The sequence below is a fragment of the Asparagus officinalis genome, chromosome 7, assembly GCF_001876935.1.
Source record: "Asparagus officinalis chromosome 7, Aspof.V1, whole genome shotgun sequence".
Lineage (NCBI taxonomy): Eukaryota > Viridiplantae > Streptophyta > Magnoliopsida > Asparagales > Asparagaceae > Asparagus > Asparagus officinalis.
The window spans coordinates 26,519,461-26,535,545 of NC_033800.1; the positions used below are offsets into that span (position 1 = coordinate 26,519,461).

The following is a 16,085-nucleotide window of genomic DNA, read 5'->3' on the forward strand; positions in this document are numbered from 1 at the left end:
ATCCTTCCTTACTCCCTTTTGATTTGAACAATACCTTCTGTCAGAGCATCTCAGCATCATGTGCTGACCATCAACATCACTACAGCATCACATGTTAGCCATCCACCACTGCAGTTGCTGATTCGCTTTTAAGTAACGTATTACATTAATAAGTAATATCCAGACTCCAGTTAATATTAACTGGTGGTTACAGAACCCTCCAAGGCGTTTCTATAAGAAACTAGTACTTTGCAAGGTTGTGGAAAGAGAAAAGTGGAGCGAAGCGGTGAGGTGCTGCTTAGGATTTTTGGGGCTTAAACGGTTCAAAGAGGAGAAAAAAATATGACAAAGTAAAAAAAGTGGTCCGGTTGAGGAAATCAGTGGAGGAACGTCAGTGAGGAGCTGCTGGAGGCAGTAAAGAGTGTTGTAGTCGAGAAATCAATGGTGAAGTTTTATCGAGGAGTTGCTGTGGTCGAGGGAGGAGTGAGACAAAGGAAGAAGTTGTTGGAGCTTCACTGAGGAGCTACTGGAGACTATGGTCAATGGTGACAATGAAGGAGGAGCTAAGCTTTGTCTAGGCAGTGAACAGAGGGTAGGTGGACGAGGCGATAACCAGTAGGATTTGTGGGCTCTGGTGTGTCTCTGGGTTCGACAGTAAATGGGAGAATCGTGAAGGCAAGAAAGGAAAAAAGAAAGGAGCTTTAAGTTATAACAATGTGTCCGGTATGGATTGGGTTCGAAAATGAGTCCAAACACTAAGAACCATTAGCCAGAGCCTTTGTGCGCTTTTTAAAACCTTGGTACTTTGGTGCAAGCAATGCATGCATCAAACAAAACATGGGAGTATTGTAATCTAATGAACAAGGAAACAAAAAGATATGATTTTAAGTGTATTTTCATTTATTTTTTGGATTTTTCCTAGTTGAAGGGCATTTTCAAGTATGAGAACACTCCTTTTTTTGTTATTTTTAAATGTGAGGGCATTTACAATTAATTTTTTTCAAATGTAAGTACTTTTGAAATTCAGAAATTGTGGGTCACAATGACTACAAGGAAACCTTTTCCTTAATATATGGCATAGATATGTAAATTTACAAGTTGAAATATATACTTTCATAAGAATATACTAGAATACAAATTGTGACCATTGTGAAAACTAACTTTGGTCTGCAATATACTGGGAAAACAATACTGAATTTAATAAGTAATCATGAACTGTGAAAACTAACTTTGTGATTATGGTAAGCTACAAGGGGCAAAATCGTCTTAAAATTTTTATGCAAAACTCTTGAGGCAATAGGGCATTTTTATATAGGCTATAGATATCTAAGAGGGAAGAGTCCTGCAGCATATGTTTCTTCGATAAAGAAATCATATCTTTCAGATGGAGAAAAAAGGGAAAGGAAGTCGGGCATGTCACTTTTTGCTTACCCCGTTAGATATTACTTTTAAGAACTACACATATGATTACATATGAATACAGCTTTCTAAGTCTTCTTTTGATGTTAATCTTATTTAAGCCATGTCCCATATCTTGAAAAGTTATTTGATCTATCAAATTACTTATCAAAATATCCTATATCTTGTCAAATTATTTGAGTCCAATACCAATGTTCCATTTGTGAGGCCAAGGAGGGACTAGAGAGATATACATCAGTCAATAAATAATAAAACAAAGAATGTAGTCATATTTTCTTCTTCGTCTAAACATGGTGAGGTAATGTTTTATTTTTCTTTTTATTATTTTGGTTATTTTTTTCTAACGAGATTGATTAGTTGTAACTTTGATTTGTGTCTTTAAAATCATTCTAACTGATGTGTGCATAGATCAAAATTCATAATTAATTTGGTTATTGGGAGTTTAGATATAATTTGTTTTAATTTTCTTTATTGCTAAATCTAACCTTCTTCCTTTATTCTTTAAAGAAACTCAATTAAATGGTCATACATTTGCTTATTCTAAGACTTTGCATGGATTAATGCTCTTAGGGAGATGGTTTGTCTATTGATGCATCTTTCATATCCCTTAACAATACACTTTGTAAAAAAAATAAAAATAAAAAAATTACATATTTTCAGTTGCATTCATGTAGCATTAATCATTCTAGGATATGTTTATAACAAATTAACCTAGTTCTCCAAAAAATTGCTATCAATGAAGAAATATACTTGAAAGAATCTGCAAATTCATTTGGCTATAGACAAAATTAATATGTTCACAACATCTAATTATACAGATTTAACAAGATCTTTTTATAAAGCTTCATATTATTCTACCATCTTATTTAACACTAGTGAGGGTGCACATGTGTTGCACGTGTGCTATTTATAGATTTTGCATAAAATTGAAAAAGTATAAATGAGAAGAGAATTTAAAGAGGATGATAGATAAAAATGGAGAGAGAAAAAAGGTTGTTCCAGCTCTAATTCATGTAGGGCTAATCCAAATAGTAAGATTCCTATTATTTAATTACAAATTTTGGATCTCGTATATAAAATTTATTCAAAGTAATCTGTTTTATTCAAAAGCATTATTAAGCAAAGAGTTTGGTTGATACTAAATTTTCTTCTCTCCTAAGAGGTTGGGCTTGGATACTACCCCTATAGCAAGACTATTTTTCTTGGTGTTCCTAAGGGAAAAAATGGCATGTTTTTCCCGCAAAAATTATGGTTCACATTTTCAGGGGAGTTTCTAATAAAATCTTAAAGTTAAAAGGAGTTTTCTGATAACCCCTAAAATTAAGGGGTTATTTTCTATATTTTGAGAGGTACGAGGGTTTATTTGATAATCGTCCAGGTTAAAGAGGGTTATTGCTCATATATAGCTCATAAAGTATATAAGCTAGTGGATGTACTAATTCTAAGAGTAAAAGAGAGAGAAATAAATTTCATGCTTAAAATAAACTACATCAGTCTAATGTGATAGGCATTTCCCAAAGCCGTTATTTATTTCTTAATAAAATCTCACAGTTTAGTTATTACAAATTTGGTTGAACAGTGATATCTAAGTGCAATTAGTATCTATTTTAGATTCTAGGTGCAATTAGTCTTCTCTCACTCTATGGAGTATGGACCCCACGTATTATATCAATTGAATTAATTATATAAAAACTCTCTTAATTGTGGGGCCTATTTTATTAACCAATCTTATCCACCTATACAATCATAGGCACTCTCTACAATTTAGGATTCAGAGGATCTCTTGTCGATGATTTGTGCACTTGGCAAGTATAAAGTGACAGTCAAGCTTAGTTCCACATAAAACTAAATGCAAATTTTCAATTTGTCAAGGATAAAATTGTCTAAGGAGATTTTGTAATGCAAAAGCACATTGGAGATACACTATTAGCAACACTTGTGGTTATGGTAAGCTAGAAGGGGCAAGATCATCTTAAGAATTTTACACAAACTCTTTAGGTAATAGGGCTTTTTTATATAGACTATAGATATCTAAGAGGGAAGAGTCGTGCAACATATGTTTCTTTGATAAAGAAATCATATTTTTCAGATGGAGAAAAAAGGGAAAGGACGTCGCATATGTCACTTTTTGCTTACCTAGTTAGATTCTACTTTTAAGGAGCTACACATATGATTATATTATATATGAATGCAACTTTCTGAGTCTAATTGGAGTAGGAATTCTATAAGAACCCAGCATGGTGCAGGGTTCATTGTGCCTAACATGGCCCCCCCCCCCCCCAAAAAAAAAAAAAAAGCCAAATCCCTTGGACCATAAATGCCCCCCGCAGGGCATTCTGATAGGATTCCTACTAGTCAAATTGCGGATGGTTTAGAGCAATAAAAGACATTGTACCTTTCTGTGATCAGTGAACACTGAACTTTGTTGCTTTCCTGTTTTTCCTACTTTCTTATCTAGCTGCTCTGTATAAAGTTTCTTTCGCTATTTAAAGCATCAAATTTCTTATGGAAAGAAACTAGTAAAAATTGCTTTAGTTTTATGTTGGGACAGCAAATTAGGCAAATGGCTTTCATGGATTTCTTTATGTCATCTTGAGACCTGATATATAACTGCCTAAAAGTAGAAGTCATTGCTGGTGGTTAAAACTCTTGGGAAGCCAGGAAGGTTCCATAAATGGAACTAGATGCACTTATACAACATGTTACTTGTCCAAATATCATATACGAACAGCAGTAATACTTTCATTTCTACAAAAACAAATAAAGTGCATTGACAAAAATAAACGGTATACAACAAAAATCATGTTTGTGATTCTGTATAGAGGCAAGTGGATCATCAGTCATCCCATATGAAGGTATATGAAGGTGACTTTACCGAAATTTTGGCTGGTTAAGATTACTGCCACATACAACAAACTCTATAGGTTTGCCTGCTTCAAAATAAGAAGGATGAACATAGTGAATCCTTGGAGCTCTGACCTCCATCTTTATGTTCATTAATGATGATCCATCTAGAGTAAAAGGTTGCATTAGATACTTCAGGAAGAGTAATAATGATCTAGATCACAAAAAAAATACAAGGACACTCCCAAATTTTAGTCCAACCTGAAAATTTTAACATAATATGTATATGTATATGTACATGTTCATGTGTTTCATAGATGTGTGTGCTTCATGCATGTGTATTGTGTGTGTGCATGTGAAAGTGTGCTTGCACGCGCAAAATGTTATGAAGAATAGAGCCCGTAACCACATGTCTAAAATTAAGGTCGATAATTGAGACGCACTAAGAAAACAATTGCACCAAAATGGATATTATCTATATTTTATAGACCTTCTATGAACCCATCTATGCTTCCATATTCATGGGAGACCTCTATCTAACAATTAATTCATACTGAACCATTGCCACAACTAGTAAAAAATTCAGCAAGAAGTGGACAACCAATTGTAAATCATATGCAATCCTTTTGTGGAGCCTGCTATTGATGTCCTCGATCTATCTAGGAATATTCTCTTCTACTCTAGTAGAAGAGTAGGAGAAGAAAAAGACAACACAACATAAATAGGGATACAGCACCAGAAAAGATTAAAGAGTATAAGATTTCACTTGACATAAGGATGTGCAGAGTAACCATCTGCATATATAATATACAACAAAAGTATAATGACTCATTAGTTATACACCTATAGAAAACACAAAATTGTTTGCATGAACTCTGTATCTGTTTGATTAGTAAACCTTGATTCTTTATAGTTAGATAACTTAGATTGTAAATTTTTAAGACCATTGCTGGGGGGAGAATCGTTACACGAGTCATTACTTCGTGTTATGTAACATAACAAACCTTAAATATTATGTGACCTTTTAAAATAACTTGAACACATCATAACTCTCCGTTATTACAATAAAAACATATATTCCTTCAATATAATGTGCATTATTTCAATACATTATTTCAATATAGCATACGTTACTTCAGTATATTTATATTATCCAATATAACCATAGAGACTTCAGAGTATTTTCTTTGTTTAGAACTTGAAAAGTTAAGCATTTACTTTTGAATTGATTGTTAAACCTTTAGACATCTTTTAATGATGTCCTTATTCTTGTTATAATAAATGATAAAATGTGTCACCTATGTTAAGCGACAATGACATTGTCTTGTTTTATATTATATCAAGCGGCGAGAGTTACGGTGTGTGCTATCGTTATTTTCAACATTATTTTAACTGTAATTGTTAATTATGGTTGTTAAGGCACAGTCATGTTTCCCAGCTCGTGAATTTCCATCATAATAGCCTCATAATGATTTCCATATTGAACTAATGAAATTAATAACGACGGTTGTAATGTAGCCGATAAATATGACATCAATATACAAATGCCTTTTCATATGCTACGGCATTGTAACAATTAACAGCTAAAAGTACTCAATTCACATCTAATTAATGCCATCCTACAATTAACACCGTGCACTTAAGGATTTAAAATATATCTGATATGCAAAATACAACTCTAGTGCCTAAGGCCTATTAGGCAAGATCACGAGGGATTAAGAAGGGTTAATTTAGTTAACCCATTTACAGTAAAGATGATTAAATTAGTTAGGCTTCGTTTAGATACCATGGTGTTTTCCTTGTTACTATTGTGCTCTTGCGAAAAACAAAACACCATGCATTTGGAAACCATAGTGTTTTGTGAGCTAAGTCATCCTCAAACTAAAAACACAAAACTTATTTTAAAACACTTTTTAGGTGCTTTAAGTTTAGTGTTTTGGTTAAGCCCGAGGAGGTGTTAATATAATATCTAATATAACATATTAAATATAATTAATATATAGTCATTATCAACATGCTTATTATATTATATTATATTATCCTATACTATACTATATTATAGTTCATCTAATATATTAGTAATATTTATTAAATAATATAAAATATATTAATAACTAAAATATCTTATATAATAATATAATAACATATTAAATACTAATATTTAATATATAGAAAATGTATTGTATATTAATATAGTTAAATTAATATAATAATAAACAATAATAAAATATAAATAAATTAATAAAAATAATAATAATGTCATTGATAACAAATAATAATGTAATCATTATATAATAATATACTATACGATATTATAATCACTATAGTATTATTAATTTTTTAATAAATAATATGTAATAAATTAATAAGTATAAAAGGTTATATAATGGTAACAAATTTAATAATAAATAGAATAATAATATGATAATAATATAATATATAGCATATATTATATAGTAATGTAATATAATATAAATCAAATATATTACATAAATAAGATAATATTATATATTATATAATGAAATAAGTATAATATTAATAATGTAAAATAATTTATAATACTAAAATAACGTTAATTGCTAACAAATGTTAGTGTAATAATTAAATATTATTATAGATATAATAATGATTATTTTATATAATAATTAATTAATATTACTAAGTATATTAATAAACTCCTAACATATTAGAAACTATAATATACTATATAATGTTGAAATATTAAAAAATTATTAATGGTTATAAGTAATATACTAGTAATAAACATATAATATTATTATTATTTTATTATTTTATTAAATAATAATATTTTAAAATATTATATAATATATTGCAATAACAAATTAAGACCAAAATAATTAAATATATTTTTATTTGAAAATAGTATGTAATAATTATAATGTAATATATACATTAAAGTACAATATAATATTATAATACATTATTCTATATTATATTATATTATATTTACTATTGTCATATATTTAATACTAATATTATAATAGGTCAAACAAGTGTTGACCAAAAACACTCAGCATGGTATTTTGAAAACAATTTAGGGGAAAACACAACACCATTGTGTTTTTTTATAAAAACACAACATAGAAAACAATATGGTACTCAAACGGAGCGCTATTGGTAAAGGTTTATTTTAGTCCTTGTGTGCTTCCTTATTGGGAATAGCGAGTATAATTACTATTTTCTTTATAAACTAAATAAATAGTTCTTACCCCATCTAAAGAGGAGGATTAGTAAACCCTTTACATTGAGAGGACAACTCCTTTTAACCCAACTAAAATGGATATATTAACCCTTTCATAATATACCTTCGGCAAAGGCCAAAGGGTTAACTCACCTAATTCCATGCATAAATGTTTGTCTACATATAGCACGTTAAGGAGAAAGTTTAACTCTCCTTGACCCCTCACTTGACCTCATGCCAAATAATATCTTAAAAATTAGATGAGAAAAGAGGTCTTAAAAAGAGATGATACATAGAGCTTAGGCCAAATTATTTAACATTCTTAAAGAAGGTTACCAATATAGCAGGTTAATGGGAAGTTAACTCTCCATGACCCCTCATGTGACATCATGCCAAATAATCTCTTAAAAATTAGATGAGAAAAGAGGTCTTAAAAAGAGATGATACATAGAGCTTAGGGCAAATTATTTAACATTCTTAAAGAAGGTTACCAATAGCCCGCAATCTAGCCCAAGTTTTGCAGCCCAAGTCAACTTGTAAGTATTTATTTATCTTCATAAGAACATAGATTCTCTGAGTAGTGACTTCACACAAATTGTACACCCGAATAAAATTCACATTTTCCTATACTGAGAAAAATCTGCTAGAGACCTTTACTACATAAAGTTCTTCCTACCTTATTAATCATTAATGTTTGATTACTCCCTTCTTTAAAGCTTATTCCTATATTAGACAACAGATCAGCAGCTTGTATCAGAACTGCAGCACAAGACCAAGGCCTTCTCATTGAAATGCCATTACTACAAAAAAGCTTTCAAGCTGAACACAGTCCAATGAAAAAAAATGTATAAGTTATAAAAATAATATTTAAGACGCACGGGATTGCTTCCCTGGCAGGAGAAGATCTACTCATATTGCTTACAAAGATAACAATTCAACACTCTAACCAACAAATAACCATCAGAATCTAATCAAGACTTTTGCGTTTTACCATACTTCATCATTAGAAGGAAAATCAAACAAACACTAGAAAGAGAGACACCAGACCAAAACAAATTACAAATACAACCAAAAGAAAAGTAAAAAAGGTAAATTGGCTTTATCAAATCCAAATAGAATCTAGATTTCCAGCAAGTTTAATGCACAGGAAATATGGGTCTAAGACATATGCATGATAAGTAGATGGATATGCACAAAAAAAAGTGTATTAGAACTGATAATTTATAAATCTTGATGTTTAATTCATCACTAAAGGGGTGGAACTTTAGTATAGAAAATGTCAGTTCCTTAACTATTCCACTGTTCTAAACAATGATGTTTATTTAAATCTATCAACTTGAGGTAAAGATACCTCTGGTTTCTCAAGTGCAGGTGTAAAATTATATTATTGCATGCTTCTGGTGTAACTGAACACACAGAATGCAGGTACCTAAGTATCTAATTAATATGCTTCTAAATAATATGATAATGTGAATGAATAGATGCCTTAACTTGACAATCTTTAAAAATGGCAAAACTACCCCTTCTATTTTTCTCCCATTCATGATAGGCATCATTTCTTTTCTTTTTCTTTCTTTTTTTTTTTGGGTGATGGTGGTCAGTGGTGGTAGTTTGTGTGTGATCACTATTTTAAAAAGCCTCCTGCTAGTCCACCTAGACGTACGCCTAGGTCTAGGCGGTACCTAGGCCGCATAACTAGCGCCTAGTGTCTGGGCTGTACCTAAGCTGCCCACCTAGATTTTGGGAGTGTAGGGGAGCACTGTCTGCTTATGTAGATTGCCCCTTTAGGCCTTCATTGCGATTTTCTGTATTGTATCCTCCAACCTCCTTCAAAAGTCTTTAACCTCCAAATATGAACACCTCTACTACCTTCTTTGACCTTTAGCAAAACTTCCTCGACCACCACTTAAATGAGGAAAGAAATCTGTCTAGACACCAGTTAGGCACCTAATCTTTCTATAACATTGACATTTACTATCAACCATTATAATTAAAAAATAGAAAAAGAAAACCTCCTAGGCTCTAGGCATCGCGTCCAACGTCTAGGCCTACTAGCGTTTTTTATAACCTTATTAGTTATTATTTCGGCTATTTAGTATTTAAGTATGCATGGTTTATTGTGGATCTAAGAGGGTTTATTGTGGATCTAAGATTGCTATTTTTTTTTTTGCAAATTTATATAAACTTAATACATATTTTATTAATTATATAATTAAATAATTTAAAAAATGGCCAAACACCTAGGCGTGCGCCTATCCGTCTAGGCGCTGGCTCAAACGTCTAGTCCGTCTAGCGCCTTCTGTAACATTGTTTGTGGTTTTTTTATTTTGTTTATTTTTTTATTTTTTGTTGGGTGGGGGAGAAGTGGATTCCATAGCATTTCAAAATGAAATAACTCAAATAACTCAGTGTATCACTGGTGTGGGTCCGACACATGTGACTATTTCCTTGGCAAACAATATGACAATTGAATGGGTTCCGTTTGGGTACATCTTTTTCTCAGCAAAGATGTGAAAGATAATCAGAATGATCCAAGGCTTAATTTTTTAGAAGTAAAGCAACGCTATGTGGATGTTTGGGAAGGAAGAAAGTAGTGGTTTTTATTTCTTTTCCTCTCTAAGTGGAGCAGATGTATCAGGTTTCATTCAATGAGAAGTCTTAACTTGAACTCACATTGAAACCCCCATCAGGGGCTTGCATTATAACAGTGTATGAAGTAAATCACATCAATACAAATTAAGATACTATTAAATAAGTTCAGCAATGGCATACCTTTCAGTACCTGAATAATCATGTTGCTGAGGAAAATAAAAATGTTGCCTCTTCCCAGTAGTAAGCTTTCAGGTGCATTGATCAGATCTTTTATATAGAGAGCTGCATCCTCAGATATCTGTTTGCGAACAATATGAGCATCAGTTTCTGATCAAGGCTTCACAATTTAACAGAGACAATGAAATCATAATAACATGAGCACAGGTGACTAGAAAACAACTGGAAAGCTCATTCAAGTATAACTAATAATGAAGTCAGCAATCAGATAGGTGTACAAATTAATCATGGCAATCAGAAAAAAACCAGAAAGAGGTACTTTAACTGTTAGGCTTGACATGTACCGGTTTCCTTGCATTGTATGGGTTTCCCCCATTTAAAATAGAGTTTCACTGTCCACCAGAAAACATTTGGAATTTTAATGCCATAAAGATTGATGATTACCTTACTGATAAAACATCATTTATCTATGAGAAACCCACCTCTTGTATCAACATATATGATCCACTGATAACATTTGTTGCAGCTGACTATAAACAAGTACCCAAGCACAATTGAGTTTTAGCTGGATTCAAAGATAGGGGGATTCAGGAGAGGGGACAACTGAAACACCACAAAGTTCCAACCATTGGGTATGACGCAATAAGTTGCAACTATGACCATATAAAATACACAAAAAATTGTCAGGAAGGCTTTATAGGTATCTTGATAGCAAAGTACCAGTGCAGGTAGTAGGCAGGGCCACTAAAACTTTATTGCTTGGTTTTTCTCATATCTTTTGAGACTCATTTATACTTTTCATGGTTAAAAACATGAAGAAACTATCTTAAGCACAAGTTGTTCTACATGAAAATGGATGAGTTATAGTCCATTTGTACTAAAGCAACCTTCAGGATTCCTCCAAAATACATGACATTAATTTCAGCATCCAATAATTTTATGTTCCTGCACTCTCTTTTATGGTGAAGATGAAAGCTAAATGATCTATATTGATAAGGAATACTGTGCAGTAACAAAAGGATTTTCCAATTACCATCAAGTAAATAGTGGCATAATAGTAAATGAACCTGGCATAAAGTAACCATTTGGTCTAGTGACTGCAATATCATTGTTAGCCAAATACGAAAGGTTCATAAAAATAGTCCATTCACAATAAACATAAAATGCATTTCCATTAAACATAGATGGGAGTATTATTTAGATATCTCGATGATAATCCACAATTAATTATGAAGATAACAATAATATTACCTTCTCCCACATAAATTGCGGCATAGCAATAAATATGGTCAATATTGTACAGCCAGGGCGGACATAACCCTCCAACTCCACTGGCATGCTGGCCAACCATTGAAATATCTGCATGTTTGTAATACTTACATCATTAGAATTTCCCCTAACTTCCCACGTGAAAGATACATTGCTCTTATAAATGCTAATGGCACTTTTAAAAATCAAACGTACTTGGTGGCGTAGACGCCTAGGAAATTCTGCAGGGTTCCAATCATAAAGCTTGAACGATATACGTCCTGTTGGACACTACAGTCACATATTGCATCATTATTCAGAAGTAACATTAAGAATGAAACTCACATATTATCAAACAAAAAATCTCGTTGACTTATTGCAGAAGAACTGACGACTAGTCTGCTAAAAGGATAAAGAGCAATAAGTTCTAACCACAGATGAATAAGCAGTCCTGTTGTCGCAAATTGAAGAGGAAAGGCCAGATCTAGAATTATCTTTTTCTTCCTCGATATGAGCTTCACCAGGAACAGCAAAGGAGTTGATGCCATTGCTCTGCATATTTTGAGAATTAGGAAGCGAACAAATGGGAGACACATGTCCATCATCAGATTCTAATAATACTTCTCTGTCATTCACTTTACTGCTTAGAACCGTCTCACAACCAAAGTCATTCTCTGCTCAAGAGTCAAAGCAGAATAAAACAAGGAATAAGTACATTAGTTCACAGTTGCAATGATACATAAGTCAATAAGGACCAACTTATAATCAGAAAACATAAGAGCATAATCTAAATAAAACCCAAGAAAGCACATAATTATATTGAACTGTATCATATTAGATGCAATATACACATGCGTGGTGAATAATGTTTATAAGGGATGGCTCCATTAGCAAAATGATAACAGGGAAGCATTCGGGCCCTCTTAAAGAGAGCACATGTATGTGGCGAATAATGTTTATAAGTGACTGCTCCGTTAGCAAAATGATACAGGGTAGTAGTCAGGCCCTCTTAAATAGGCTTAGATCCTTTAGAAAGGAGTTGAAAGCAGGTATTCACGTAAATTTTGATAATAGGAAAACAAGCTGACTACCACCAAGTTCAACATTCATGTCGCTTAAAATACCTCCAAATAAAAAATGGTGTCTTCATTTTGTGTGTGTTTGGGTGAGGGGGGGGGGGGGGGCAAATTGGATGGTTCAAATGCTAGGTTAGTGTTGTGGGCAGTAAATTATTTCAACAAGAAAATTTTCAAGTAAATCCTAGAAGTGAGTTATACACAGGAATAACTATTAGCTGAATAGCCTGAATTTTAGGGCCACTTGACAAACTCGAAGCGAAATCTTGAGATATGATACTTTTTTCAACCAAACCTTTAAAGATCATTTTCACTAGTGGATTGCAACAGGTATCTTGGAGATTATAGCCTTACAAATAATCAGAATCTGGCGGTGTTGCTTAACAATTTATTTGACCAAGTTAAGATTGCGCCTTCTATAAGAACAATTCATGAAAATGGAGAACTGAAAGAGCATAATTGTATCCCAAGATCTTGGGAGTTGAAGTATTACAGCATGATTTACCTCAATGGATCCCCACTACATTTTCTCCACTGGAACAGATATATAAGTACAGAATGACAGCATAACCAAATAACAGCTCATGTGAATGCACTTTTGAAAAAAGAAGGCTATCAAAATACCTAGAAATCTGCAGTTCAAAAGAAGAAACTTGACACTAGCCTAAGAGCTACTGAGGTGATTTTTCAAGTAAGTACTAATTAAATATCACCCACGTACAAGGATAGCGCACCTTAGAAGCCTGCAAGAATATAAGGGCTAGAGGCTAGAAAGAATCCAGAAATGGTCATGGAAGGTGACAGAACTCTAAAAACTGCAAGAATTAAGCAAAAGCTTTCTCGCTTAACATGGTATAAGAAAGCAATGTCATGTGTGCCAAAACATACAAGGTGTACGGGTGCAACATCCAAAGAAATTTGAAAGTTAGCCGTGGGATAGATGTTAGAAATGACTATGGGAGAATGGATTATAAGGATGGATATGATGTGAGTCTCACATGTTCAAGCTCAAAAAGACAAAATGAAATATTCCTCAAGATTACATTTCTCCTGACAATCCTTATATTTTAAAAAAAAAGATTAAAAACTGCCTGTTTTTCTAAATATCGGCATCAAAAGATTAACACAGCACAGTCAGAGCATTTCTATTAAATTTCCTCACTAGTAACTCATTCATACATGACATATGCAGTTTTAATTTGCACATAGATTGAAGTTTTTATTGCCATATAGATTGCCCATTCTGCATTGAATGTAACACAAACGTCAATATTAGACAACAGTGCAAAAGGCCAAATTGTACATCAATAGTGCATTCCCAATTCCAAATGAATCATAAAAGTGTAACAAACTAGCAATTGCTTGAGATAAACCAGGTATACCTTCCTTTGACTCCTCGTCATAAGTTGTTTCTGCTGAAAGGTCTGCTTGAGGTCCCTTTTCGTTTTCTGTACTTACTAGGTCAGCAGGTCTTCTTCTCCGCCTCCTGTTATGTCTCTCTAATTTTCTCCTACAACTCCGTTTGCCCTCATCAAAATCTGGCAATGTATGAAATCTGGATACCACATGCAGCTATATAAATAAGGATCATAATTAAGCAAAAGACAATTAGAATTTTCATTAAATAATAAGACCACAAATAATCCAGCCAGTCAGTTTCTTACATATAATAAGTTCTACAAGAAACAATAACTCATAACAATTACACTGGTGATTCTAGTGGAACATAATAACAGCGTCAGTGTTGCTCCGCAATCCTCTGAATAGTAGCAGTTGTTATTTTTATTGTGTAATAGCTAAGGGTAAGTACTTGAAAAAAGTCATATTGAATGAATACAAAGAACAACCAACATCAAGACAAAAGAACATTTTTTGCGCAGAAGGGGAAAGTTGCAAATGAAAACCAGGAACAAGATGCACAATTAATTCACAGGATATGATAAATCTCTAAGAAGTAAATGAAATGAATAAGTATAAATAAAAATCACAAACTCTCAAACTTGCTGACAATATGAATAATAACTTATGTAAAGAGAAAAATAAACTTTCTAAGAAGTATCGTCCAATAAATATGCTAGGTAAACCTTGCGTGCACAAGAGCATACAATAAAATCTAAAGTGAAAGTGCAACAAAATAGATCTCTAATAAAATTCTATGCTATTTATCTCTGTAAAAATGAAAATACACGTGCATGCAGAGAACAAACTCTAGGATTTTCCCTATCTTATCCACTTTTCCAATTATAAAGCCCTGCATGCAGCTTCAAATCTGTAATCATATTTATAACTTAGTGCTCATATTGCTGACTTGTCACTTGGGGGCATCCCTCGAATCTAAATTGTGCACTGGTTTGACAATAATTTTGCATGGCACACTAATTCCTCTAAAAAATCGATGCTCTTTGGATTAGGCTTGACCCCATACAATACCATTTGAAACCTTGCAGTCCCATAAAAAGTGTGCTTGGAACTAATTCTAAGATGAAGTGATCCCTAGAAATCTGCACTTCAAGACAACCTCACCAATAAGGAAATTGACTTAAATAGTGAAATAGCCTGATTGTATCAGCAGAAGTTTCCAACCCATGCAGGTGGAACCTGGCTAGCATTAGTATTTATCTTGAGCAATTAGCAAACGACAATCAAGATTAAAAGGGTCTAAGATTTCAAGTGGCAGATTAATATAACATGTCCAGTACATGTTGACCCCTGATCTGGAAGCAGCTCATGCTACTTGAGCTACAAAATTCGAAGGCTGTCCATTTTGTCAGCAACAACACTTCTGCAGCTCAACCATGCAGATTAAGACTCCTTGCCGAGAACCAAATCTTGCATGGGCTAGAGCAGGAATTTTTTTAGATCATGGTTGCCATATTGCAAGTTATATAATTTGCCTTCTGGGCATATTTAGGTTGGACTGCTTCTGTGAATTTTCAGGGTGGTTATGGGATTGACTCCTTTGAACTTTGATAGTAAATGTGAATTGGTAAGTAAAAGAACAATTAAGTAGTTGAAAGGCAATTCATTTCTACAAGATCAAAACTAAAGGTCGCATATATCTCAGTTTCTAGGAGAATGGGAAGAAACTAGTGGAAACTCAAAGGCAAGCGAAGATAAGATGTCAAAATGCCCCTTAGGTACAAGGTGTAAAGATAGAAATTGTCACATTAGAAAGCCTTTAACAGAGTATAAGGGGTGCAAGGCACATTTATGTACGTAACAAACATTAGCCTGGTAAATCATCAAAATCTAATCTTTTTCCCATAATATGAGGGTGGTTTGGAGTAGGAGTGAACACTGGGGGGATCCGATCATTTGACCACTTCAAATGCCCAGACCCTATTCCAGAATAAACAACAGAAGCCCCTACCTAATCATGTTAGCTCTTACGCAGGAAAGAGAATTGGAGGGTTAAATGGAGTGGATCAATATGACCAAATTCATGGTATAGTTCAGCTCATGTATGGGGATATGATATGCAAGGCGGATCCAAGCTACAGGTGCAGTTGCACCCCTAGAAATTTATATATTGCATAAAACCCCTTGTA

The 16,085-nt window shown here is 33.1% G+C and overlaps 1 protein-coding gene across 1 annotated transcript in view; it reads right to left on the minus strand.

Moving 5' to 3' along the window:
* LOC109850786 (squamosa promoter-binding-like protein 9) overlaps window positions 1-16,085 on the minus strand; it is a 23,879-nt gene that overhangs the window by 4,907 nt on the left and 2,887 nt on the right. Inside the window, 6 exon segments of the mRNA XM_020420859.1 lie at window positions 4,274-4,409; window positions 10,217-10,334; window positions 11,465-11,572; window positions 11,678-11,752; window positions 11,894-12,135; window positions 13,920-14,092. Coding sequence (XP_020276448.1) covers window positions 4,274-4,409; window positions 10,217-10,334; window positions 11,465-11,572; window positions 11,678-11,752; window positions 11,894-12,135; window positions 13,920-14,092 — 852 coding nt within the window.